We start from the raw sequence: 25,876 nt of genomic DNA on the forward strand, positions 1-25,876 counted from the left end.
ACCGTGTCTCACAGAAATGTATAGCTCACAAAGATCATGTAAATTTTTATTTTATTTTATTTATTTATTTATTTTTTTTTTTTTCGGAGTCAATCACATAATCCATAGTTGTCTAAAATTGTATAAAATATCATTTTTCTTATAATTAGGAAGATTATTTCATTACCTTTTGGATGACCTTGGCTATGCGATGTCTTTCAATGATCAATCGTTTTTTTGCAAGAATAAATGACATTAAACTAAAATATTTGTTACGCAGTCTTAGAATTGAAATTAAAAAAGTTTTAAAATTTGAAATAAATATTATTCAATTCTAAATTACACTAAAAATTCTTCAATTTTAAATTTAAAACGTCAATTCTAATCACTACTATTCAAACAAGGTAGCTCTCAGTCTCGGTAAAGTCCATCTTGTTGTGATAGAAATAAACAACAACAAATAAGTTTTTTCAGCCATATGGATAATTCAATGTGCTCATTAACGCCTGACCCTGAAATGTGGATCATTCAAAACACATTAGCATTGCGTACTCCTCCTGTTCGAACTGGGTTTGAAACCACTCCAGATTACAAAGCATTCCAGCCCAAAACTGAGACTACTAAAAGAAGCCCTTAATACCAAAGTCCATTGCAATTTGCTGGTCGGGAGCAAACAAATACTAGAAATGGGTCTTTTACTGTGACCACGAAATAGCTCTCAATTAGAAGGTTAAAGGAAACAAACATCCCAAAAAAGTTATACGCATGACACAATCCTCAAGTGCAACAACCTGAAACGTCTTATAAACAACATTATACAAAGCAATATCACCAGTAACATATACAATAATACAAACTGAAGTAGACTAAACACCAAAATATCAACCTATCAAGTCCAAAAAACTGAATCAGTCAAACACTTATGGCTTGAATTGATTTTGCATACTACTGCGGACTGTTCCGTTTCTTCAGTAGACAATGGTGGTGTCCGACTTATTAGAGCACTCCCCATAATTCACCATCCGGAGCATACAATCCCTCCATTTCACGTGAGGAAAAATCGCTGGCCTATACGATATAGGCTTTCACATGATGCGATCTCTTTCTATTTTTCTCTCGTCTGTCTATTAATCCTTGTGTAAGAAATTGTATAAAAATATCATTTTTCTAGGAAGATTATTTCTTAGCCCTTAGATGACACCGCGATGAGATGTCCTAACCTTGAACTGTCCATCTTTTCTTGTAAGGTGTGAACTGTATAATTCTGTTTTCTGTTATTTTTCACACAAAAAAATAAAGAAAAAGAAAAGGAAAAACATCTTTTCATGTGCACAACCTGAAACATCATTTAAACAAAGATTATACAAAGCAACATCACCAATAACATATAAACTGATGTAGTCTAAAAACCCAAATAGCATCCTATCAAGTCCAAAAACTGAAGCATACAAAAGCTGATTGTTACTGTTGCTTGGCCAAATTGATTCCCATTGATGGCAGCACGAACCCAAGAAGAAGCACCTATTACAAATATCAAGTCAGTCCAAAAAGACAGAGGGTGGAGGAAGATAACTGAAGTCATTAGAGTTGGTTCTATAAACACTGAATTGCAAAAGCATCCATGCCAGAAAATGAGCAAAGAAAGGCTAAATGGGTGATAAGTGAGGAGAGCGCCCACGCAACCAGTTCCGAGTGCACACCACGGCGTTCCTCAAGTCCGGCTCTGTGCCAAAAACTGGGAGATCAGCTTCTCTGTATTCTGTATAATAAGCATCATATGAAGTGGCTATAGATACTGGAATTGCCAAAATCTCACGAGCCATCTTGGACAGAATGGGATACTTGGGATTTTTAGCTTTCCACCACTTCAATGCATTGAAATCCTGGCTCAAAGGCACAACGGGTTCTTCCAAATAACAATCCAGCTGTGACTTAGGCGGCTGATTAATAGATTCAACAAACTGACTGTGATCCTTCAACCAAGTAGGACCACCAGATGCTCCATCCACACTCCCTGGAAACTCTGATTTCGAGCTGGAAGATGTTGAATCACTCAAACTTTCAACATCTTGTTTCACATAATCATCATATAGGTTGCGAATGGCCTCCAAAACAAGTGTAACTTTTGAGTTTCCATCACTTTCGGCAAAGTTTGAGGAATAACATTCTATATATTGCAACTTAAAGCAAGGATCCATAACTGAAGCAATTGCCAATACCAAAAACATATCATTAATATACTCATCAAGTCTATCAAGCATTTTCTTAGCAACTTTACTACTGAAGCTATCTGAACTGATCGAATCTTGAGTCAAGATTGTCCGAAGCTCTTGAAGATTATGGAGATATATGTTAGCAGTTGGATCCTTTGTTTCAAACATCATCTTTGCTACATTATGTGTGCTTTCAACCAATTTACAAACACTTTCAACTTTCCTCCATTCATCCGTAGATGGTAAATCGTCCATGCATACACGTGAAAATTCCCCCATTGAGTCTAGTTCTAAAGCATTTCTTAGCTTGGAGGCTGTGAGATACCATAAAGGACTCGACTTTGTCCAGCATAGTTCCTGAACCTTATCAATAATCTTAGATATGTCCTTAAATGCATCTTGCACCATTAGGCTTAACATCTCAGCACAACAGTTCACACGAAATAGCTGACCACTAAGTTGGAGCCTCTTCTTTTCCTGAACTTTAGCTTTAACTACCTCAATAACTTCATCATAAGCATTGCTGTCTAACAATGTGAGACTGGAAATCTTGTCCTCCAGCTCCCAATCTTTAAGAGACTTCAAAATGGCTGTATCGAGACAACCACAGTCCCCATCAAAAATACGCCGGAAACTGAGAACCCACTTTTTCAAGTTCCAACCATCATCTATGAAATTTGCTGCTAGGCTCATAAAGAAGCAGCACTCACCCTTTGTGGTTTCATGAAACAAAATGTCAGCCGAAAGGCTGATCTGTCCAACCATATGTCTTAAAAAATGTTTAACCTTCGCTTTCTCTTCCTCATAAATTTTCAAGCAATCACCTTTGACAGAGTCATAATCCAACTGAAGTTGTGGATAAATCTTATTCAGTTCCTTAAGAAGCACTTTCCCATCATAGCAATCATCAGATTCCCATTTACAATCAGTAAAGCCATCACTCCTTGCGTCATCGTCAGCTTGATCAATTTCACAGTCACAGTGCATACCTATAGAAACAAATATGTGAAGAAAGTTCTCAAAAGGCAAAAGCAAACTGTTGATTGGCAATTTTGAGCCACTTAACCTGCTTGCTAATCAGAGGAAATCACATTGATTTTCGCTCTCAAAAGAAATGTACATTGAAAAGGGATCATCAAAATTATCTAGATATTTCCAATGAAACTAGTTTATAAGAAGACATTACCACTATCATCACCAGCAATGTTTACACAATCACAGTCACTCCTTTTTGTATCATCAGCATCATCGGCGTCATGGTCTCGCTTCATATCTAGCAAATATACAATTTTTAACCTAATGAGAGGGGGGGGGGGGGGGGGGGGGAATCTTAAAAGCATTGATAGACACCAACATAAAAGTAATAAGAATCAATACAACGAACATAAATGATCTATAATGGTTAGAACAACTAGGCGAAATGGTTTGGAAGGTTTTTTGTCAGACAAAGAATAGAATCTAGAACTCATTTGTTACAAATGCAAAGTTAAAGAAAGTAGTGTCCATCTTTATATTTGTTTTGCACTGGAAAATTATGGGACTGGATCAAAGCCATACACATGGCTGAGTAGGATGGATATGTGGAGATCAGGGATGTAGGCATGCCCATCTGTGACACAGGTATTTGGATTGGATTTGACCAATATCAGTAAGGTCCAATTGAAGTTATAGGTCTAATGAACAGTTCAGATTGAATGCAGCAGTGGGGCACATGAACTGTGAGGTCCCTTGTTGCCTCAAAATGGGTCACACAGAAGCAGAATTTCTGTTACATGCACAAATGTGAGGATCTTACTATTGCAGCCAGTGCCACATGCCCAAATTCACTCAAATCAGCTACTCGGAATTCTTTTTAAAAAATTTGGACTAAAATGTAGTCATGATAATAGGTTGCATCAATGACATTCCATAGGGCCAAAGTTTTCTTTTCATGAAACCCCTCTTCTATAATTCATCTCTGCAAAACTTGTCCAAACTTGACCACTTTGGCCCTATGGAATGTCATTGATACAACGTATTATCGTGACTACATTTTAGTCCAATTTTAAAATTTCTTTCTGAGTAGGCACGATTTGAGTGATTTGGTGGTGGTGGTGGTTATTTTAATAAAGTATATCAACAATAACAACAACAAATGTTTTTTCCCAATTACATAGGATCGACTACATGAATCGTATATTTCCATTCTGCTTTATATAAGACCATATCATCATCATCATCTTTGCCTCAATCCCGTATGAATGGAATGTCTACATGAATTCTCTTTTTCCAATCCTCTCTATTACATGTCATTTCACCTACTATATTTAGCTTTTTAAAATCAATTTAATAACCTCATCCAATTTTATCTTTGGTCGCCCTCTTTGTCTCTTACCTTCTATTACAACTAGTCTTCCTCGTTTGACATTTAAGACCATATCCTCGGTCAACACACGTGCTATGACATCCTTCCTTACTAATTCTACCCATGTTAACTTTGGTCTTTTTCTTCCCCTAGTATTACCCTCAATGTGGACTATGTCACTCTTTCTAACGTGCACACATTTATTTTAATAAACTATGTAACAGTCCTAGGCTTTGCTACAAATTACATGCCTGTTTTATGCAAATGTGCCCTGCAAAAGAAATCTGCACTGAACACATTAACTCGATCTCTATCTCCTAAGCACCGTTCCATTTCTGGGGTTTGTGGGAACCCTCTCAACCGCTTTCATATGATAAAAACCTCAATATAATGGCTAGCCATATATGCCCCACACATATAATAAATGCCTCTGTGGGCTAGAGGTGGGAATCTCTTTGATTTCCTAATCCTAGTTCCAAACGGTACTCTAAAGATTACTGAATTATCTCAGTAATCTAAATTTCATTCTCCACAATCACATAAAAAATGAGGATTATTCATCCACAAAAGTTCTTTTAAGACTTGTTTAATTCTCTCTTTATCTACCTTGCAGATTTCCAAGCTAATAAAAAAAATCAAGAGCTCCCCATGATGTTTTTCATAAATAAATAATTGAAAAAAAAAGGTGCTCACGGACATCATAAGCTTTCAAATCCATTGACACTCGTTGCAATGTCAGCAGTGTGATGGCTTTGCTGCTTCCTTATCATATCCAGGAAACATAATGGAACTGAGAAATCACCATGTCAAGAATCCGAAAGTATAAACTTGGTCCACTTTAGTTGTCAGGAGCAGCAAGAGAATAATTCTCTTTTTTCAATTTTCAAATTTATTATCTAGAAAAGCTCACGTATTCTAACGATAACGCGGTGCTGAACCAAACACACGCCATTCATTTCCCCTTTTTTGCCATTTTCTGTTCGTTCTTCAATTTCTATTATTTTAATTTCGTTTCTGCAGACATTTTCTCTTGTGTTTCTGCTTTTCTTACTTTGAGAAGTAGAAACAATGTTTTAGTGCATCAAGAGAGCCCTGAAACAACATCAGCATTCGTTGAAACCACATAATCCTAACCCTAAAGAGTAAAAATAGAACCCGAAAAGACTTCTGATGAAGGAAAAACATTTGATACGCATCAAAATCACATAAACAGGAAAAATAAAATAAATGAGCATACATATATATATATATATATATATATATATAAATCGATTCATATAATATAAACAATTAAGCAACCAAAAGAGTTAGATCTAAACCTGGTTAACCGTCGAAATGGTTCACAGATAGAGAATGAGAGATTCTAGGGTTTTTCCGGATCTTTGCTTCGGTGGTTGCCCGAAATGGGTTTTGAAGACAGTGAGTCGAGTTGCACAGGAAGATGAAATGACAGAAAAGGGTCCTGTTATTTGCGCGGGAAAAATATTGAGGTGAAGATCGGAACCGTCCACGTAGCTCTACATAACATATGGTTGGAATCGGGCCTACTCAATCGACGGTGGATATTTCCCCCTAGCGCTTTGTTGCACATGAAGATGAAATGACAAGATTGAAGTCATCCACTTGGCAACAAGCTACACCAACGGTTTTTATTTTTATTTTTTTTATCAGTGAGAGGTTAAAAACCTCATTTGATTGTATCTCTCATGGGGATTATTTTTTTATTGTTTTATTTTTTTGGCAAATTAAATGAGGAGGCCTTAAATACAAGCACATTTGCTCGAAAACTAAGCCCTCTGCTAAATCAGCCACTGGATATCTAAATAATGTCCATTGAACAATATTTATTAGACAATATTTGTCTACTCATCGTTGAGTAAGAAGTTCATGCTTACCATTGATGTGGCATAAAACAAAGTAACAAGTGTCCCTACAATATAAAAAAAAAAATTAATTAATAAATGATTTAAGAAGTTATTTAGGTTAAATCTAATAGGATCCAAATCAAACACATATCTAATTATCTCTTTCCCATGCTACTATATTACCTTAATTTCTAAGCCTTAAGGAATCACAACTACATGTATCTTGCTCAAATCAAATCCATGAAAAGAATTGGATTAGGATTTTCAATTGTGGGTGATAAGATTTCATGTTTAAACTAATATATATATATATATATTGATTTTGTTCTTTTGAAGCGTGATTTATGTTGTTTAGCCCTTTGCCTACTTGTTGACAAGGAAATAAATTAAAAAAAAAAAAAAAAAGTTTGTGTGAAGGTAGATGATTGCACTTGTTAACGGTGTCTTGTCCTATATGTGAAAATAAATATGAATATATGATTGTCTTATAATTAATCAATCAAAAAGAATTCTTAAGAAAAAAAAAAAAATTATGTTTTTTATCAAATCATGACTAAATACTTTTTTTATTTATTTGAATAATGTTAATAAATCTATTTTAATGCAAATACTCTAGCACGGAGTGACTAGGTTTACAATTGAACTCTTAAGTATCACTATCATCAATTATTTTTTTGGGTTTGATTCGAATTTTATGATATGATTGTCTTATAATTAATCAATCAAAAAGAATTCTTAAGAAAAAAAAAAATTTATTTTTTTATCAAATCATGACTAAATACTTTATTTATTTATTTGAATAATGTTAATAAATCTATTTTAATGCAAATACTCTAGCACGGAGTGACTAGGTTTACAATTGAACTCTTAAGTATCACTATCATCAATTATTTTTTTGGGTTTGATTCGAATTTTATGATAGAGAAATAATCAAATTAGGATTTGATTCAAATTTTATTGGGCTTAACCCAAATAACTTTTTAAAATTTTTATTTTTTATTTTATATTGAAGGGACACTTGTCACTTTATTGTCATGCTACATAGGTGGTAAGTATGAGATTCCTACTCACCTGAGTAGACAAGTATTGTCCATATTTATTTGAATCACACAAAAATCTAAATTTTTTTAGCCTTATTCTAATTATGAATCTTGGTCCATAAGCAAGCCCACTAACACATCAATTATATTTATTAAAAACTACTCCGTAAATAAAATATTTTCTATTAGATTTAGACATGGAGATAAAATATTAGAGGGAAACTATGTCCAAGAATTAAAATATATGGGCTTTCACATTTCTTTCTTTCACTCATCTGTCAATTAATTCTAGTGACTGAAATTGTATAATAGTTATTATTTTTTTAGAAAGATTATTTCTTATACCTTAGATGACACTACTCGATGAGATGTCCTAACCTTGAACTATCAATCTTTTCTAGTAATTTGTGATCGGTATCATTCTTCATTTTTTTCAACCAAAAATAAATAAAAAAAATGTATAGCCATTGTATCAACTGATGAAATATCTGTACAAAGAAGGGGAAGAAACCGAAAGGCCCTTTGAAGAGAGAGGCAAAACTTCAGTACAGTAACCAGACAGAAAAGGGGTCTGACCATTTTTTTATTTTTTTTTTTTTTTTTTATTTTCCTGGCAATACAAAGCTGAACAAAGACACACATAGATCCAACATACCCAGAACCAGATTACCAAGAGTCACCTAGATACAAGGAAGATCAAAGCCAACCTAACAACACAAACCACCCTAAAACAGCAAAACACTAACAAGCCAGCCACTAACTACAGCACAAACCACAAAAACTGAAGGAACAAGAGACCTGAACCTTTCACCCACAAAGGCCAACAAAAGACTGCCCTTGATACCCAAGTACATTACCAAAGCAACATCACCAGTAACTTACAAACTGACGTAGTCTAAAAACCAAAACATCATCCTATCAAGTCCAAAAACTAAATTGATTTGCATACAACTGCTGACTGGCCAAATTGATTCCATTTGATATTTTGATGGCAGCGCGAACCCAACAAGAAGCACCTGTTAAAAACATCAAGAAAGTCCAGAAAGAGAAAGGGGGTGAAGGAATAAAAATGAAGTCACTAAAGTTGCCTCTATATAAACTCTGAATTGTAAAAGCATTCATGCTAGAAAATGAGCAAGGAAAGGCTAAAAGGGTAGTAAGTGAGGAGAGCGCCCCTGCAACCAGTTCTGAGTGCACACCAAAGCGTTCCTCAAGACTGGCTCTTTGGCAATAACTGGAAGATCAGCTTTTCTGTTTTCTGTATAATAAGCTTCATATGAAGTGGCTACAGATACCGGAATTGCCAAAATCTCATGAGCCATCTTGGACAGAATGGGATACTTGGGGTTTTTAGCTTTCCACCACTTCAACGCATTAAAATCCTGGCTCCAAGGCAAGACGGGTTCTTCCAAATAACAATCCAGCTCTGACTTAGGCAGCAGATTATTAGATTCAACGAACTGAGTGTAATCCTGCAACCAAGTAGGATCACCACATGCTCCATCCACACTCCCTGGAAACTCTGATTCCGAGTTAGAAGAAGTTGAATCAATCAAACTTTCAACATCTTGTTTCAAATAATCATCATAAAGGCTGCGAATGGCCTCCAAAACAAGTGTAACTTTTGAGTTTCCATCACTTTCGGTAAAATTCGAGGAATAATATTCTATATATTTCAACTTAAAGCGAGGATCCATAACTGAAGCAATTGCCAATACCAAAAACATATCATTAATATACTTCTCAAGTCTATCGAGCATTTTCTTAGCAACATTACTACTGAAGCTATCTGAACTGGTCGACTGAATCCTAATAGTGGACAACTCCTGGTTAAGGTGGTAATTTTAGAAAATTGTATAATTTATTTTAATAAACTATGTCAACAACAACAAGCATTTTCCCAACTACTTAGTATTAGCTACATGAATCCTATGTTTTCATTCTGCTCTATTTAAGGTCATATCCTCGATCAAACCACATGCTATCATATCCTTCCCTACTAATTCTACCCACGTTAACTTTGGTCCTCCTCTTCCCTTGGTGTTTACCCTCAATGTGGATTGTGTTAGTCTTCTTAACTGGCACACAATTTATTTTAATAAACTATGCAACTGTCCTTGGCTTTGCTACAAATTAGCAGCATATTTTATGCAAATGTTCCCTGCAAAAGAATTTGCGCTGAACACATTGAGTCCACCTCTATCTCCTAAGCACCATGCCATTTCTGGGTTTGTAGGAACCCTCTCAAACACTTTCAAATGATAAAAACCTCGCTATAATGTCTAGCCATATATGCCTCGCATACATAATAGATGCATCTATGGGCTAGAGGTGGGGACCTCTTTGATTTCCTAATCATAGTTCCAAATGGTCTATTGATTACTGAATTATCTCACTAAGCTAAATTTCATCCCCCACAATCACATAAAAAATGAGGCTTATTCATCCACAAAAGTTCTTTTTAGACTGTTTAATTCTCTCTTTATCTTCCTTTCAGATTTCCAAGCGAACAAAAAATTGAAGAGCTCCCCATGCATTTTTTCATAAAAACAAGTGCTCACAAACATTACCGTCTTTATAGATTAAACAATCAAATCCATTTGACACTCATTGCAATATCAGCAGTGTGATGGCTTTGCTGCTTCCTTACCACTATGTCAAAGAGTGAGAAAGTATAAACTTGGTCCACTTTAGTTGTCAAGAACATCAAGAGAATAATTCTCTTTTTTTCCAATTTTCAAATTTATTCTCTAGAAAAGCTAACGTCGATTTTCACGAAATTGAAGAAAATGTTTCAGAAAACGCACTGCTGAAAACTGAACCAAACACATGCCATTAATTTCCCCTTTTTCTGTTATTCATTTTCTATTATTTTAATTTCGTTTCTGAAGACATTTTCTCTGATGTTTCTGCTTTTCTTACTTTGAGAAGTAGAAAAAATGTTTTAGTGCATGATGACAGGGCCGGCCCTGAGATTGCAAATATTTTGAGAGGCCCTAGGCAAACTTTCAAATGTGAGGCAGTTGAGTTTCACACGCGTAAAAAAAAATATATAAGTGTGCGAATTTTCAAATTCTATAGCTAATATAATTGTGTGCCTGTGCATTGTGCATAAGACAACTAACTAATAACTATAAATTTATCACCACCAACAAATAATTGTGCGCCTGTAGCATAAGACAACTAACTAATAACTATAAATCTATCACCACCAATAAATAATTGAGGCACGTGCAGTATAACTATAAATTTTTATCACCACCAATAAATAATTGTGCGCCTGTGCAGTTTGCATAAGACGATTAATTAATAACTATACATCTATCATCACCAATAAATAATTGTGCGCATGTGAAGTGTGCACAAGACAGCTAACTAATAACAATAAATCTATCAATTAAAGAGTGCGAAATTTTCACAGGCACAAAATAAAAAATGAAGAGAACAGTTTACTAGAGAACAGAAAACTGCAGCTTCTTTTACATTCATTGTTTATATAGCTACTAAAATTTGATGATTACAGATGACCAAAATATGTGGATATGAGGTGACTATATATGTTATAGGAGGCTGAACTTGTAGTACTGAGGAAGTAGTGGGACTTTTAGGTTATATGTGGCATCCACTATCATATATAGTTTTGTCTTTCACTCTTTGGATTAACTACTCTACACTTTGTGTTTGTTTTTTTTTGGAGCCAATTACCCCTTTCTTGATTTCAGGATGAGGGATCAACTTTAGTAGCAGTGATTGGTTGTCATTGCTACAGAAGACCTGTGCAAATTAATAGAAAAAACCATTAACTTTTGTTTTGTCAAAGCCTGCTCTTGATTTCCACGTGTTTGTACATTCTGATGGCAAGTGCTTTGACAGTATTATTAACTTACCTGCCATAGATTGTGGACTCGATCGCCATGAAAGACACATGTAGAAAGGCACACATTTATTAAAATACTAAGAGAACCATAATATATTCATTCAGCTTTTGATACCCATCACACACAGTGACACACACAAAAAAACCCTAGTTTGGAAGCTACTTTTCAGTATTGGAACACAGGTAAAGGCCCGAATCAAACGAACCAAAGTTAGAACAAATCAAATGATGAGATGAACCATAGAAAGAAACATATATAAAAGATTGATTCATGCAAAAGGAGAGAGAGGATGAACATACCTTGTCACCGAGGCGATAGCGGAGGCTGCCGAAGCAGATTGTGTCGTCTGAAACTTGCCCCAACTTTAAATTTTTTTTTTTTTTTTTTTGTTTTTTTCCATCCCCTATTGGCCTCAAAATTGAGGCCCAATGTGACCAAGACTTTTCCTAACTTAAATTTTTTTTTTTTTTTTTTTTCCCTCTGAGGCCCTCTATAATTTGAGCCCCAAGGCGACCGCCTTGGTCGCCTTGGGCCAGGGCCGGCGTGCATCAAAACGAGCCCTGAAACCACAAAATACCAACCCAAATCTTAAAAAAAAAAAAAAAAAAACAAAACAAAACCCAAAAGACTTCATATTAGGAAAAACATTTGATACGCATCAAAATCATAAAAACAGAAAAAATAAAATAAATGAGCATATAGATATATATGACCTGTATACAAATCGATTAATATAATATAAACGATTAAGCAACCAAAAAGGGTTAGATCAAAACCTGGTTTTCCGTCGAAGACTCAAAATGGGTTAGAACTTTCAGAGAGAGAGAGAGAGAGATTCTAGAGTTTCAGGTTTTTAGCTTCGTTGGTTGCTCGAAATGGGGGTTTTGAAGAGAGTGAGCGGATACAAAGAAAGAAGCCTATTATTTGCGCGGGAAAATATTGAGGTGAATATCGGAACCGTCCACGTGGCTCGACGTGACAGACACCAATCGACAGTGAATTCCCCTAGTGGCACACTATTGGGTCAGGCCCATTTTTCACATGTACTCAATTTATAACAACACAAATTTCTCTTCAAATGTTCTCTAAGACTATTCTGGCCAAATTATAAGTCTAACTATTACTATTTACTAACCGGAAAGAAAAATACTCTACACCCTTAACTAAAAAATAAATAAAAATACTCTCCATTGTCTCAGATTAAACGTAATTTTATGAGAATATAATTTTTTAAGAGGATGAAATTTAATATTTTTTATAATATTAATAATAAATGAATTATCAAATATGTGTATAGCGGGGCTCACAGGATGTGATGATTTACTTTTTTTATAAATTCAATGTAAAAAGGTTAAATTAGACTAATTAGTAATGTTAAAAAAAATAGTACATTTTTCAAATGAGATATTTATTTTGAGACAGCTAAAATTAAAAATGTAGACATTTAATTTGAGACGATGAAGTATAAGGGAGAGAAGTTGGCAGTGAAAAGAAAAGAAAGAAATAATAATAATTATTGTTATTATTATTATTATGAATAAATAAATAAAAAATAGCAGCCTTTTTCCTTTGATGATATGAGGTAGATGATAACAAAAACCAAACTAGCAGAGCGTGGAAAACTCTTATGTACTGTTTGATTAGGGGGATGAAAAAAATAGATGAAAGGGATAGGGGAAAGGATGGATGAGATATCCCTAGGGAATGAAATGTGTGTCTCTTACTATTTATTTGGTTGAATTGAATGAATAGTAAAAATGATAGATAGGGTAACACATTTGATTCAAGAGTAATTCTCAATTACTTAGGTTAAGTTTTGATCTAAACGAATATGTTTTTTTTTGTTTTGGTTTGAAGGAAGGGAAATAGGGTTTTTATATTCTTTTTACTAATATGCCTTATTATTTAAAATTTTCAACATTCTATATCTATCCCAAATTTTTAGAAAGGTTAAAAATGGAAAATCCATAGGTATGTTAGTTATTATTTATTTCTCTCTCATCTTCCTCCCAAACACAAAAATAGATAGTTTATCCCTCCTCTCATCCAAACAGAGCATTAAGGAAAAAGAAAACAAATCTTGTTTCACCACAGGCCTCCTATTTCCCCTAACTTCGGAATAAAAATTGCAACTACTTTACCAAGATAACAAGGTTTCTTATTCTGATTTGAACTTTAAACTTGTTGAACTCATTCAAACCATTATATCAAATATGTTCATACTATAATTATTTTAGACTTTTTTTTTTTTTTTTTACACACTCGATCTCAATTTGGGAGAAATTTTTAGATGGTTCGGGGCCAATCACCATTGGACATGTAAGCGAAAAACTAAAAAAAACTTTCATATTTTTAACATAATTGCTTACATATCCAATAGCTCGACACAAATGATTCGAGACCATGTAATAAGTTCTATCAATTTGATTGTGCAACTGAAGCAAACAGAATGTGAAAGCTTTAACCAAAAAAAAAAAAAACAGAATGTGAAAGTCCAACAGAATGAAAAGTTGTAAAGGACTCTGAATGCAGAATATTAGATGAACACAAGAAGAAACAAACAAACAATTTGTCCTTGTATCACTTTTAGTCCCATCCCACGAGCTCTTCTAAGAGCCAGAGGTAGTTTTCACCCAATATAGCTCTTAGAATTCTTAGTTTTGTTTTATTTTTCTCTTTTTTCATGTCCATCTTCAGTAGCATATTGAGTTCTTTAAGGACTGAATTTGTAATATGAGATTTCTTTTAAGGATAAAATTGGTCCACTTGATCAATAAAAACTTTAAACTCATTTATTATTCATTAAGAGTAGGCTCTTTTTCAAGTGCCGAAACTTATTATTGTATGGTAATTAAATTGTGTTATTAAACATACTTAATTGTAAATTATTTAATACGAACAATTTAAGTTAGGTCTAGAAAAAAAAAAAAAAAAAAATAGTGAGAAAATATCATTTCAATGAGCAATGTGTCAAGTCTCCAATCCTTCGTGTAAGGTTAGGTCTAGAAAATATTGTGGTATTGGTCCCAAAATTAAGATAGGGTCAAAATCCTCTCCATACTTTAAGGGGTCATCTACTAATTAAAATGGGTGTCATTTTATTGGATAAAATTCCGCTACCACCTTGATGGTGAAATTTCAAATAAATATAGTAAAATGTAGGTACTCCTATAAGAAACAGTGTACTGATGGAGAAAATTATTAATTTTTTATTAGTAAGAAATTTACATATCCGATTGTCTCTATGGGTACTCAAGTACAACTAAACTACACAACTTTTGGTCACATAAACAGAATTTGACCAACTTTAGAGTTACCAATTTCTTAGTTTACGGATCAGAAATGTAGGCAAGGTACCAGAGAAAGGATTGCATTCATTTTTCGCATTTTAAGGGTTTGTTTGGAATGTGTTATGATATTATTCTTTTGATATTGGTATTTAAATTTGAACCTATATCATGTTTGGAACGGTTGGTATTAATTTAAAACAGTTTATGACATATCATTTTTTTTTTTTTTTGTCCAAACTCATATCATCAAATTGGTGATATTATGTATTTTGGTAGTGTAAAGGAGGAATTAAAGCAAATTTTTGAATTTTTCAAAATAAATTTTCATTACTAAGTTCTGATTTTTACCCAAAACACTCATATCCTCTCCCGAACAGGAAATGCCTTGTACACCCACTAATCATTAATATGACATCATTGTCAGTGAGAGAATCCAATTCAAAGGTTATTAAGTATGCATGACCTCTTCTATTTTTTCAAAGGATTCTTATCTTATCCTATTCACAAAATAATAAAAGAGGAGAGGTTCCAAATAAGATGGAAAGAGAAGAGACTCCAAATAGTTGAAAAAAATAATAATAATAAAATATGGAACATGTTGTGTTAGGAACTACGTGGGCGTACCATGTTATTCCAATGGACAAATAGATATGACACGTCTATCATTGAAAATTTCATGTAAGACCACATTTACGTTAAAACAGTACCACCAATGTCACTAACCGGTCCTCACACTCAAAATTAAATCCCCATAAGGGTACCAAACGATCCGATTTTGTTAGTTTCTGTATATCTAATAGCACAAGTGTTTATATGCTGCATATACAATACCATATATAGGTATTATTATTAAATAATGATAAGAACTTACCAGAATCAAATCTCTAATTTGGCCTTTCAATACAATCTAATAGAAAGCACCAAGCGCGTCATAGTCTAAGAGTTTAAACTATGTGATTTGAGTTTAAACTATGTGATTTTTAAAAACCCACTTGAATATTCGCCAAGTAAAATTATTTTCAATTACATCATTTTTATGAAGAATTAATTGTGGAGATTATGAGAGTAGGGGTCGTTATCGTCTTTTCTTCCAAAATGAAAAAAATAAATAAATAAAATAAATAATCTTCTTTGGTCCATTTCTATTGTTTAAATAATTGGATATTCTAATCATTTATACTAATGTTATTTTTTGGGAAATTTTAACTCTCTGACTTTCTAATTTTTTATTTTAGAGATCAGAAATCTAAGCAAAGTACCATAGAATCGTTTGTATTCAAATTTAGCATTTTAAGCCATTTCATAAAAATCACAAAGGAGAGAACACACTCCAAATAAAATAAAATAAAAAAAACCCCACTCATGTCACTAACGTAACATTGTCCTCACATTGATAATTAATTATAAATCCTCATAAAGAAGAGAATCGATCCGCTTTTGTTAGTTTCTGTAAATCTAATAGCACAGGGGTTCATATGCTAGAAGACAACAATACTATATAATATAATATTATATACATATGCATAGGTTATAGAAAATAATGATAAGAGAGATTAACAGAATCGGATATCCAAAGACTCTCCAATTAACCCTTTTGAAGTGATTGTAAACCCGAAATCTGTTTCTGTGCGTTGGCCTAACTTGTCTCTTGTGCTGTTAGTTAGTAGTTAGTCGTTAATACCACCAACCAAATTAGTGGGACCACCAAAGCCATGCATTGCGTATCTAATTAAACCGATCAATCACATTGTTACGTACCCGTGACACACCAAAACACCAACCCGTGATCACCCAACTGACACGTGCCCCCTCCACATCTCTCCACCTCAAATATACATATACATATAATATACGTATACTCTAATATATATATATATTGAAAACGAACCCTTCTAACCTAATGCATTTGGTATATATATATATATATATATATATATATATATATATATATATATTTTCCTCCCTTCTTTTCCTTTCCTGGCAAATAGAATAAAAATTAACAGATAAAAGGACAGTAGTCCAACTCCACCAACTGAAGCACCTCCGCCGAAAGATGAGAGATGACAGAATCAGCACATAAACGTGAAGAAGAGAGTGATGCAAGGGCATGGGCTGCTCGATTACCTTGCCGCCGCACATGGGACACCTTAACCCACAAGAATAGGTCCAGATTAGTGCGAATATCATAGATACATAGGGTGATGATAGAAGTGCATCAAGAACCTACTTGCAAGGCATCCACAAGATTTTTAGTATCACATTCAAACCAGACGTGCTGAAAATCAAAAACCCGAGCTCACATGACAGCAAGTCTAAAAGCAAATGCTTCAGCCATCAATGGAGATGAAGTCGAAAACTGTTTAAAAACTACTACCTGAAGAACCAAGCCTTCCAAATTTCTGAAAATAGCTCCTCCTCCCTTAAGGCCGGTTGAATGGGAAAAAGATGCATCAACATTGCACTTGATTTTCAAAATATTCAAATAGAATTTTAGAGCTTAAACATTCAAATAGAATTTGATTAAAAAAGACACACACAAAACAAAACGCATGTCATAAGTAAAACTAGTGAGTATTAATTTTATGTCGTTTTCAAAATTTCAATCGAGAAACTAATGAAACTAAATCAGAAAATGTCGGTAAAACTATATATATATAATCATTAAAAATCAATAAATACCATCAACTCAATTTGAGTCCAATTCATCATTTTTAGAAATTCTAAAATATACCGGTCCTCTTGAAAAATAAAAAATTAGAACCCACAATTTTAGAACTTAAACATTCAAATATAATTTGATTTAAAAAGACCCACACAAAACAAAACACAAGTCACAAGTAAAACTAGTGAGTATTAATTTTATGTCGTTTTCAAAATTTCGAGAAACTAATGAAACCAAATCGGTAAAACAATCTATATCATATATATATATATAAACTTTTTCTGATTTGGTTTCATATATATATATAAATCTAATCATTAAAAATCAATAAATACCACAAATCAACTCAATTTGAGTCCAATTCATCGTTTTTAGAAATTCTAAAATATACCAGTCCTCTTGAAAAATAAAAAATTAAAACACACAATTTTAGAACTTAAACATTCAAATAGAATTTGATTAAAAAAGACACAAAAAAAACAAAACAAAACACATGTCACAAGTAAAACTAGTGACTATCAACTCTATGTCAGTTTTCAAAATTTCAATCCAAAAACTAATGAAACCAAATAAAAAAGTGTCGGTAAAACTATCTATATCATATATATATATATATATATATATATATATAAATCGAATCATTAAAAATCAATAAATACCACAAATCAACTCAATTTGAGTCCAATTCATTTAGAAATTCTAGAATGTACCAATCCTCTTGAAAAATAAAAAATTAGAACACACAATTTTAGAACTTAAACATTCAAATAGAATTTGATTAAAAAAGACACACAAAACAAAAAACATGTCACTAGTTGTGACAAAACTACTGAGTATTAACTTTACGTCGTTTTCAAATTTTCAATCGAGAAACTAATGAAACCAAATTAGAAAATGTCGGTAAAACTATCTATATCATATATATTTATACATTTTTTGATTTGGTTTCATATATATATATATAATCATTAAAAATCAATAAATACCACAAATCAACTCAATTTAAGTCCAATTCGTCATTTTTAAAAATTCTAAAATATACCAGTCCTCTAGAAAAATAAAAAATTAGAACACACAATTTTAGTACTTAAACATTCAAATAGAATTTGATTATAAATGACAAACACAAAACAAAACAAATGTCACAATTAAAATTAGTGAGTATTAATTTTATGTCGTTTTCACAATTTCAATCCAGAAACTAATGAAACCAAATTAAAAAATGTCGGTAAAACTACTATATCATATATATATATATATGTAAAACTACTATATCATATATATATATAAATCTAACCATTAAAAATCAATAAATACCACAAATAAACTCAATTTGAGTCCAATTCATCATTTTTAGAAATTCTGAAATATACAAGTCCTCTTGAAAAATAAAAAAACACGATAGAATTTGACCCAAAAAATATCGCATATGTCATAAGGAAACCCAAAAAATATCGCATATGTCATAAGGAAAGTTAATTCTCACTGGTGTTACTTGTGGCATGTGCTTTGTTTTGCGTGTGTCTTTTTTCTACTTAAACTTTTAGGGAAAAAAAAAAAAAAATAGCGAGTATTAGCATTAGGTCGTTTTCAATTGAGATGTCGGTACAACTATACTATATTATATATATATATATATATATATATACACATGAGAGTGTGTATATTGAGAGAGATGTATTAATCTAAAAATTCAACAAAATCAACAGTTTGTGGCATGTGAAGTTGTTGTGTTGGAACTTGGAACTTTGGATTGTAGCCATTATAGTGACACGTGGCAAAAACAGGCAGGCCCCAGTACATAAGAGCTACCAATTATATGAGCGCGCGTGTGATTCATCATACATGTGAATCAAATCCAAACAAAAACTAATGTACACGTATACGACATTAAAACATCACTCTCTGCGTCATGCATTAAAAGATTAAGCCCTAAACCCCCCCCCCAAACTCAATTTGGAGCCTCTAAACAGCCCCGTGAAACAAACCCATACTCGTGACAGATTAAGACAAACACATACATACACATTCCAATTTTATGTAACAAAACCCTCCCCTATATATATATGTCACTCCCGAGTTCAATTTTAATCACCAAACTTATAAATATATAGCTTCCATTGTGAAGCTAGCTCAAAATTGAGTACAATAACGAACCAGTCAATCCCGAACGTCCCCAAGAGAGACTCTGAGTCCATGATCATTGGTTGTTTCACGCCAAATTAAAGCAAAGGTGAGTCGAGTTTTAATTTAAAAGTTTTCCACTTAAAATGGACTTAACACGGGTCTCATTATAATATCTTGAAAATTTTGATTCTAAATGCAATGACTCACTTCACTGCATGATAAGATATTGTCCGCTTTTAAATTTGAGCACGCAAGGTTTTGTTCTTGGACTTTACTCCAAGAGGTCTCATATCAATTAAAATGACACACCTACGTATAAGCATTTCACCTTCTTTTCTTTTTACAGGCAATGTAAGATTGTGCATTCGTAAATCACCCATTGTGGTGGCTTGTTAGTGTCCCACATCTGCTCACGACACACTCGTCCACAGAGTCAATACACTAAAAGTGTTTTTCTTAAGTCATTAAATAATTAGTGTGAATAAATTTTGTACGGTTGAGAAATGAAAGTAGCTAGTTTTGAATGTATGGGTTGTTTTTAATTTGTGATGATGGTGATTTTTAAATTAAGGGGACTAGAGGGTATTGGGTCCCACCCCTGAATGGTTTAATTCTGCTGCCGTGCAACAACTTCATTCATGCATTCATCATACTAGTATATATGGCCAAAGCTACAAGGAGCTAAAGAACAATAAAGAGTCACGAGAACTGGATTGCTTTGCTTTTGTATCAAACCACATCAACAGTACTGCTCTTTTTCAATCCTTCTCCATCACTCACATTTGCCAATCTGCTATAGAAGGCTAGAATGCTCTCTGTGTGTGTGTGTGTGTGTGTGTACAGATGTATGTGTGTGTGTGTGTCTATATATATATGTATGTGTGTGTGTGTCTATATATATATATATATGTATAGACACACACACACATACATATCTATGTGTGCATTATGGCGATCACATGAAATGATGTTGATAATGTCACTGAATTATCGATGAATGTGATTGATCTCAAGTCTCAACAGAACCATAGTGTGACCTGATAATGTGCGAAGCATCCCAGCTAGAAAGTAGGGCACGGATAAAATAAATAAATAAAAATAGTGGAAAATAATTGGAGAATTTATTTGGTTGAATGTTCTTTGAATTTGGAATACACTTTTGTTATGTGAAAATTATTAAAGGTTGAACCATATTATATGTGCCAGTTAGCTATGCTATTAGGGCCAAAGTATGGCGCCATCACAAGTTTTTCTCATAATTATTTGCCATTTCTATTTTTATTTTTATTTTTATTTTTATTTTTATTTTTTATTTTTTAGAAAAAACAGCTTTGTTTTCAGTCGGTTGATATCAATTTCATTGAGGTTCTAGATAGAAAACTTAATTCAAATTAATCAAGAAAATCACATGGAACTTCTGGGAGAATGTACTTACAAAAATATTGGTGATAAAAATCATAAAATAAATTAAACATTTATAATTTCATGAAGTACAAAAATGGTTCACATGTTGGTTAAATGTCAACTCACAAGGAAATCACTAAAAAAAAAAAAAAAAAAAAACACTTTTTCCTGTATTAGAACAAAGAGAAGTCCAATTGACAATTGACAATTGACATTTCTTTTGCAATCAAGTACAAGGAATCTACTTACTGAAAACATTATATATATAAATATATATATATGTGTGTGTGTGTGTTATGAATTAGTCACTCTCTCTCTCCTAATTATATATATACACACACAAAGCTTTTATTATTACAGAGTTTGATACATGTAGTTTTTGGGAATGGAACAACATTACCGTTGTTATATTTAGGGTCTTAGGTTCACCCTCACACCTATATATATATGCCAATTAAATTCCAGGTGCCACATTACACAAATATGGCTTAAACTGTATTATTTGCCCTAAATGTATAAGCAAAGCTGAAACCTTTATGGTCTGGTTTTGACACCTATTTCAAGAACACTGGAGCCTCAAAGCAGCTCACAAGATCAAAACTGCATAACTTGTAACCTTTCCAACACCTGATACAAGAAACTAGTCACAACTCACAAGACACATAAAACACCCAAGAGAGAATAAAAAAAAAGTATTGCAAACAGAAGATCGATCTATGGACCACAAACCACTGGAACAAAACAAATGTGAGAGAAAACACACACACACACACACACACACACATACACGCACAGAAACAGAGAAATGTGAGAGATCCTCAGTATGAAATCTACTAAAAAAACAACACATCCCTTAGGCCATACATACTTGCCACAAAAAACCAATCTCTCTCTCTCTCTCTTGTGTTTTAAGGATTTCTTCTAGAGAAAATGATTTTTGAATCAACCACAACTTGACATGTGTCAACCTGTTGAATGAGAGAACTCCATTTTTGAGCAAATTTTTCCAGTATAAATTAGTCCCTCCATTTCACACATTTGAGGTATCTAATAAGACTGCCTATTTCCTTTCTTTGAAGGTGGGATTTTCTGTCATTTTCCAGAGAAAAACCCTTGGGAAAATTCTGGGTAAATGAAGCTCGCTCGTGGGTTTTTGCTCATTTGGATTGTGGTGACACTTCTCTCCCCAAATTCAAGCAATGTTGAAGGAAGAACACATTTCCACAAAAAAAAGAAGAACAGAAGTACTCCTAGTCTTCAACTCCCTGCATCTCCACCCCCTGCTTATCCTCCCTCTGTCCCCTCCGATCCAAGCGATCCCGGCCCCGGGAATTCGAGCTCAGACTGCATCTTCTACGTGACCTCTTTCGGGGCAGTGGGAGATGGCTCCAATGATGACACTGCAGCCTTCAGGGAAGCATGGAAAGCAGCTTGTGCAGTAGAAAATGGTGTCCTTTTAGCTCCCTCAGACTACACCTTTATGATCACTTCAACCATCTTTTCAGGCCCATGTAAGCCTGGACTAGTGTTCCAAGTAAGAACTAGACCAAGTCTGGTCAATTCCCTCCCTTTTCTTTTCATTTACAATCTTACAATGGATAGAAATTCAATACTGCTCATATCATTTGCTTATAAGTTCATGTTTCGATTGTGAAAAAAAGGTGGATGGGGTTCTAATGACACCTAATGGACCGGATTCTTGGCCTAAAGAAGACAGCAATAAGCAATGGCTTGTGTTTTACAAGCTTGATGGCATGACTTTCACCGGAACCGGAACCATTGAAGGGAATGGAGAGAAGTGGTGGGAACTCCCTTGCAAACCTCACCGGGTACCTATTTTTGTGTATCTAAAATCAAGATTATACATATGTGTATATATAAATTGTTTTGTGTAGATCCACTTTTAATCCAATTTGAACCACATTCATTCAACACTATCATGTTTAATTCTTCTTCTTCTTCCTTTTTTTTTTTTTTTTTTTTTTTGGCTGAACTTAATTTCGGGAAAATGAAATGCTGCTAAAGTTGATTAAAATTTAATTCTCAGGGTCCCAATGGGTCGACGTTGCCTGGACCATGTGACAGTCCTGCTGTGAGTAGAACCATTCACAACCCAATTCAAGTTTGAGCCAATTAATGAAAATTTGTTTAGTATTAACAAATTTGGTTGCTTAATTTTCAGTTGATTCGCTTCTTCATGAGCTCGAATTTGATGGTTAGTGGGTTATGCATCCAGAATAGTCCCATGTTCCATATGAAATTTGATGGCTGTGAAGGTGTTCTGATAGAGAAGTTGTCCATTTCTTCGCCCAAGCTTAGTCCCAACACGGATGGCATTCACATTGAGAACACCAAGGCTGTTGGGATATACAACTCAGTGATAGGAAATGGTAAAAAATCAAATTTAACACTTACAGTTTACTAGTATATGCCAATACTCAATAATGTAACCCTAATTCAAAACATGCAGGCGATGATTGCATTTCCATTGGAACGGGTTGCTCAGATGTTGACATAGAAGGTGTCACTTGTGGCCCTAGTCACGGGATCAGGTACCCACTTTCTGTTCGAGTACGAAATTTCTCTTTTTAGAATCTCGTGACATACACTGAGTAATGCACTTTTTTTTCTTTTATCTAGTCGATTTGGCTGAAAAGATCTGACATATATACTGGGTAATGCACTTTTCTCTTTTATCCGACCGAACTGGCCAAGTTCACCTTCCAGACCCTCCTTTCTTGGAAGTATATTAAAAAAACAATGGCTAGCCCACACTGTTTGATACAGAACACACAACAAAGTTAATTCTGATTAAGAAGCATAACTTAGCTCCTGATAGTCTAAAGTCTCGATAGTTAGCTCTTTGTTATCTTAGTAAAAATGAACCGTCAATGAAAGCGTGTAGGTGTACTATTTTGTCACTCAACGACAGAACTTTGATTATTTCTTTTTTTGAGAATCGACGAATCAAATGATATTTCTGTTCTGAATCAAACTTTTCCTTGCCATAACGGTTCTATGTTTTCTGCAGCATTGGAAGCCTAGGGGTGCACAACTCTCAAGCATGTGTTTCCAACATATCGGTCCGCAATGTGGTGATTAGGGATTCAGACAATGGGGTCAGGATCAAGACATGGCAAGGTGGGACTGGCTCGGTGACCGGCATTTCATTCGAAAACTTGCAATTTGACAATGTCAGGAACTGCATAATCATTGACCAATACTACTGCCTCACCAAGGCCTGCCGGAACCAGACCTCAGCCGTCTACCTGAACGACGTTTCTTACCGGAACATAAGAGGCACCTACGACGTCAGGAGCCCTCCGATACACTTCGCCTGCAGTGACACCATGCCCTGCACCAACATAACAATGTCTGAAGTTGAGCTGCTTCCATTTGAAGGTGAGCTAGTAGATGATCCATTTTGTTGGAATGCATATGGGGTTCAAGAGACCTTGACAATACCTCCTATTGATTGTTTACAAGATGGATGGCCAGAGACAATAGGAGAGATGTCCACTTATAGTTGTTGATTGAATGAGTCCTTTTAGTGCATTTAGCTACTATATCTATCTATCAATCTATATATATATATATATATATAGAATTACTGTATAGAGCCCAAGAGCATTTGTTATGGGGTCTTGATTGTTGCTTAGGTTCCATCCCTTTTTGGGTTTGTTACCCTTAATTGTGTGATGGGGATGTATTAGAAAAGGGGTCTATTTATTGCCCTGCTATGTGATATATTGGGACTTTACATTCAGTATATTTATATATAGTTTTAAAAGAATTGCAGTTGCAGTTTTATATCTTAGTGCATGTATCCCTCTCATATGCATCTTTTTGGATTCAATAATACAAATTTTTACTATCTATTACAGCACGATACTCTAGTCGTTACTAGATTTGAAGAGGGCAGACTGTTATCAATTTCGTCACAATAGTGTTATCATTGCATTAAAACCCACCCTAAAAATTGACTAGATACATTTGTCCAATGTTATAATGGGTTCAGTGATTGCTAAAATTTTCAGGGAACACCAAAAAAGATAAAATGATTTTCTTTGCATTATTTTTCTCAGAAAATAGTTTGGGTATCACTGCCTTGTTCATTTCCCATATGCAAATGAGAAGGGAGATGATGTTTGGCAAATTTGAGTTTATAGCTACAAAAAAGTTGTTGTTTTTTCTTTCGGAAATTTAATTTATAGCTACAAAGTTGCAAACAAAGTGACAACGGAATTAGTTTTCTATTATTTGAAGTAATTTAAGTAAATTACCATGACTGTTTTATTCTGACAATGAGATTGTTAAAATAAAGACAAATTTATTTCCAGTCATTTCGAGTTCAATAAAAGGTTAGATATGCGTAATTTTACCTTCGCATGTGGAGAAGTTATTCTTTAGTTCAAATTCGTGACTTTTAAGTCCTAATTTAGCAACTTTACTGTTGTGCAAAAGATGTCCTTAATTGTTAAAATAAATTATTTCATAAAAAAATTATTGAAATGCAATAAATAATTTGGTTAATTAAACCATACATGGTATGAAACACAATTCCCATATCCTTTTAGGATGATATTGACATAGTAAAATATAATATCACAAAGTAAATATGGATCCAAGCATTGTTAATGGATTGGGCTAATATTTTTTGGGTGGGCTAATATTAGTAATAATTTATTATTATTATTTCTTGGCTGAGCTAAAATTGACCGTAGAATTGTTTTTTTCTTTTTCTGGTGAGCTGATTTATTTAATAATTCCTCCACAGTGTTGGCCTAGTGGGTGAGAGAACTTGGGTCTTAGTGTCTTATTAAGTATCAAATCTCATGTTCAAGTCTCTAGATAACTAATTTTGAAGAGTGTGTGAGTATCAAATAGATATTAATAATAATAATAATAATAAGATATATGTCCAAGGCCCTATTATTCCACATTATTCATGAACTTTCCAGATTTTATTTTTAAAACTAAAGACGTATCACAATAATTCTACATTTATACTATTTATGAAGCACGATGCCTAATTCTTATGCCTTAGCCGTGCATCAAAAGATGCAGCCATCAA

General features: G+C 33.7%; 2 protein-coding genes across 4 annotated transcripts; one reads left to right on the forward strand and one right to left on the reverse strand.

Moving 5' to 3' along the window:
• Positions 1 to 1,338: 1,338 nt before the first annotated feature.
• Positions 1,339 to 12,182, reverse strand: LOC132274686 (zinc finger BED domain-containing protein RICESLEEPER 1-like). Of its 3 annotated transcripts, none has more exons than XM_059776015.1 (5): positions 12,096 to 12,182; positions 11,619 to 11,906; positions 5,856 to 5,998; positions 3,379 to 3,488; positions 1,339 to 3,181 (listed from the first exon to the last, which is right to left on the reverse strand). In XM_059776015.1, exons 4-5 carry the CDS (start codon positions 3,461 to 3,463, stop codon positions 1,626 to 1,628), a joined length of 1,641 nt encoding a protein of 546 aa, XP_059631998.1. In that variant the 5' UTR covers positions 3,464 to 3,488; positions 5,856 to 5,998; positions 11,619 to 11,906; positions 12,096 to 12,182; the 3' UTR covers positions 1,339 to 1,625. The 3 variants fall into 3 exon arrangements, with proteins under 3 accessions (XP_059631998.1, XP_059631996.1, XP_059631997.1); XM_059776013.1 differs by having other exon boundaries at positions 3,379 to 3,465; positions 11,619 to 11,879; positions 12,096 to 12,175; XM_059776014.1 differs by lacking the exon at positions 5,856 to 5,998 and having other exon boundaries at positions 3,379 to 3,465.
• A 9,184-nt stretch (positions 12,183 to 21,366) lies between these two features.
• LOC132274687 (polygalacturonase At1g48100) lies at positions 21,367 to 24,595 on the forward strand. The gene is made up of 6 exons (XM_059776016.1): positions 21,367 to 22,336; positions 22,464 to 22,631; positions 22,850 to 22,894; positions 22,985 to 23,192; positions 23,273 to 23,354; positions 23,834 to 24,595. Exons 1-6 carry the CDS (start codon positions 21,935 to 21,937, stop codon positions 24,333 to 24,335), a joined length of 1,407 nt encoding a protein of 468 aa, XP_059631999.1. The 5' UTR covers positions 21,367 to 21,934; the 3' UTR covers positions 24,336 to 24,595.
• The last annotated feature ends 1,281 nt before the right edge of the window (positions 24,596 to 25,876 follow it).

Source organism: Cornus florida, unplaced genomic scaffold, assembly GCF_030987335.1.
Source record: "Cornus florida cultivar Cherokee Brave unplaced genomic scaffold, ASM3098733v1 CherokeeBrave_3.0.0_Hap2_Chr09, whole genome shotgun sequence".
In the NCBI taxonomy this organism is placed as follows: Eukaryota; Viridiplantae; Streptophyta; class Magnoliopsida; order Cornales; family Cornaceae; genus Cornus; species Cornus florida.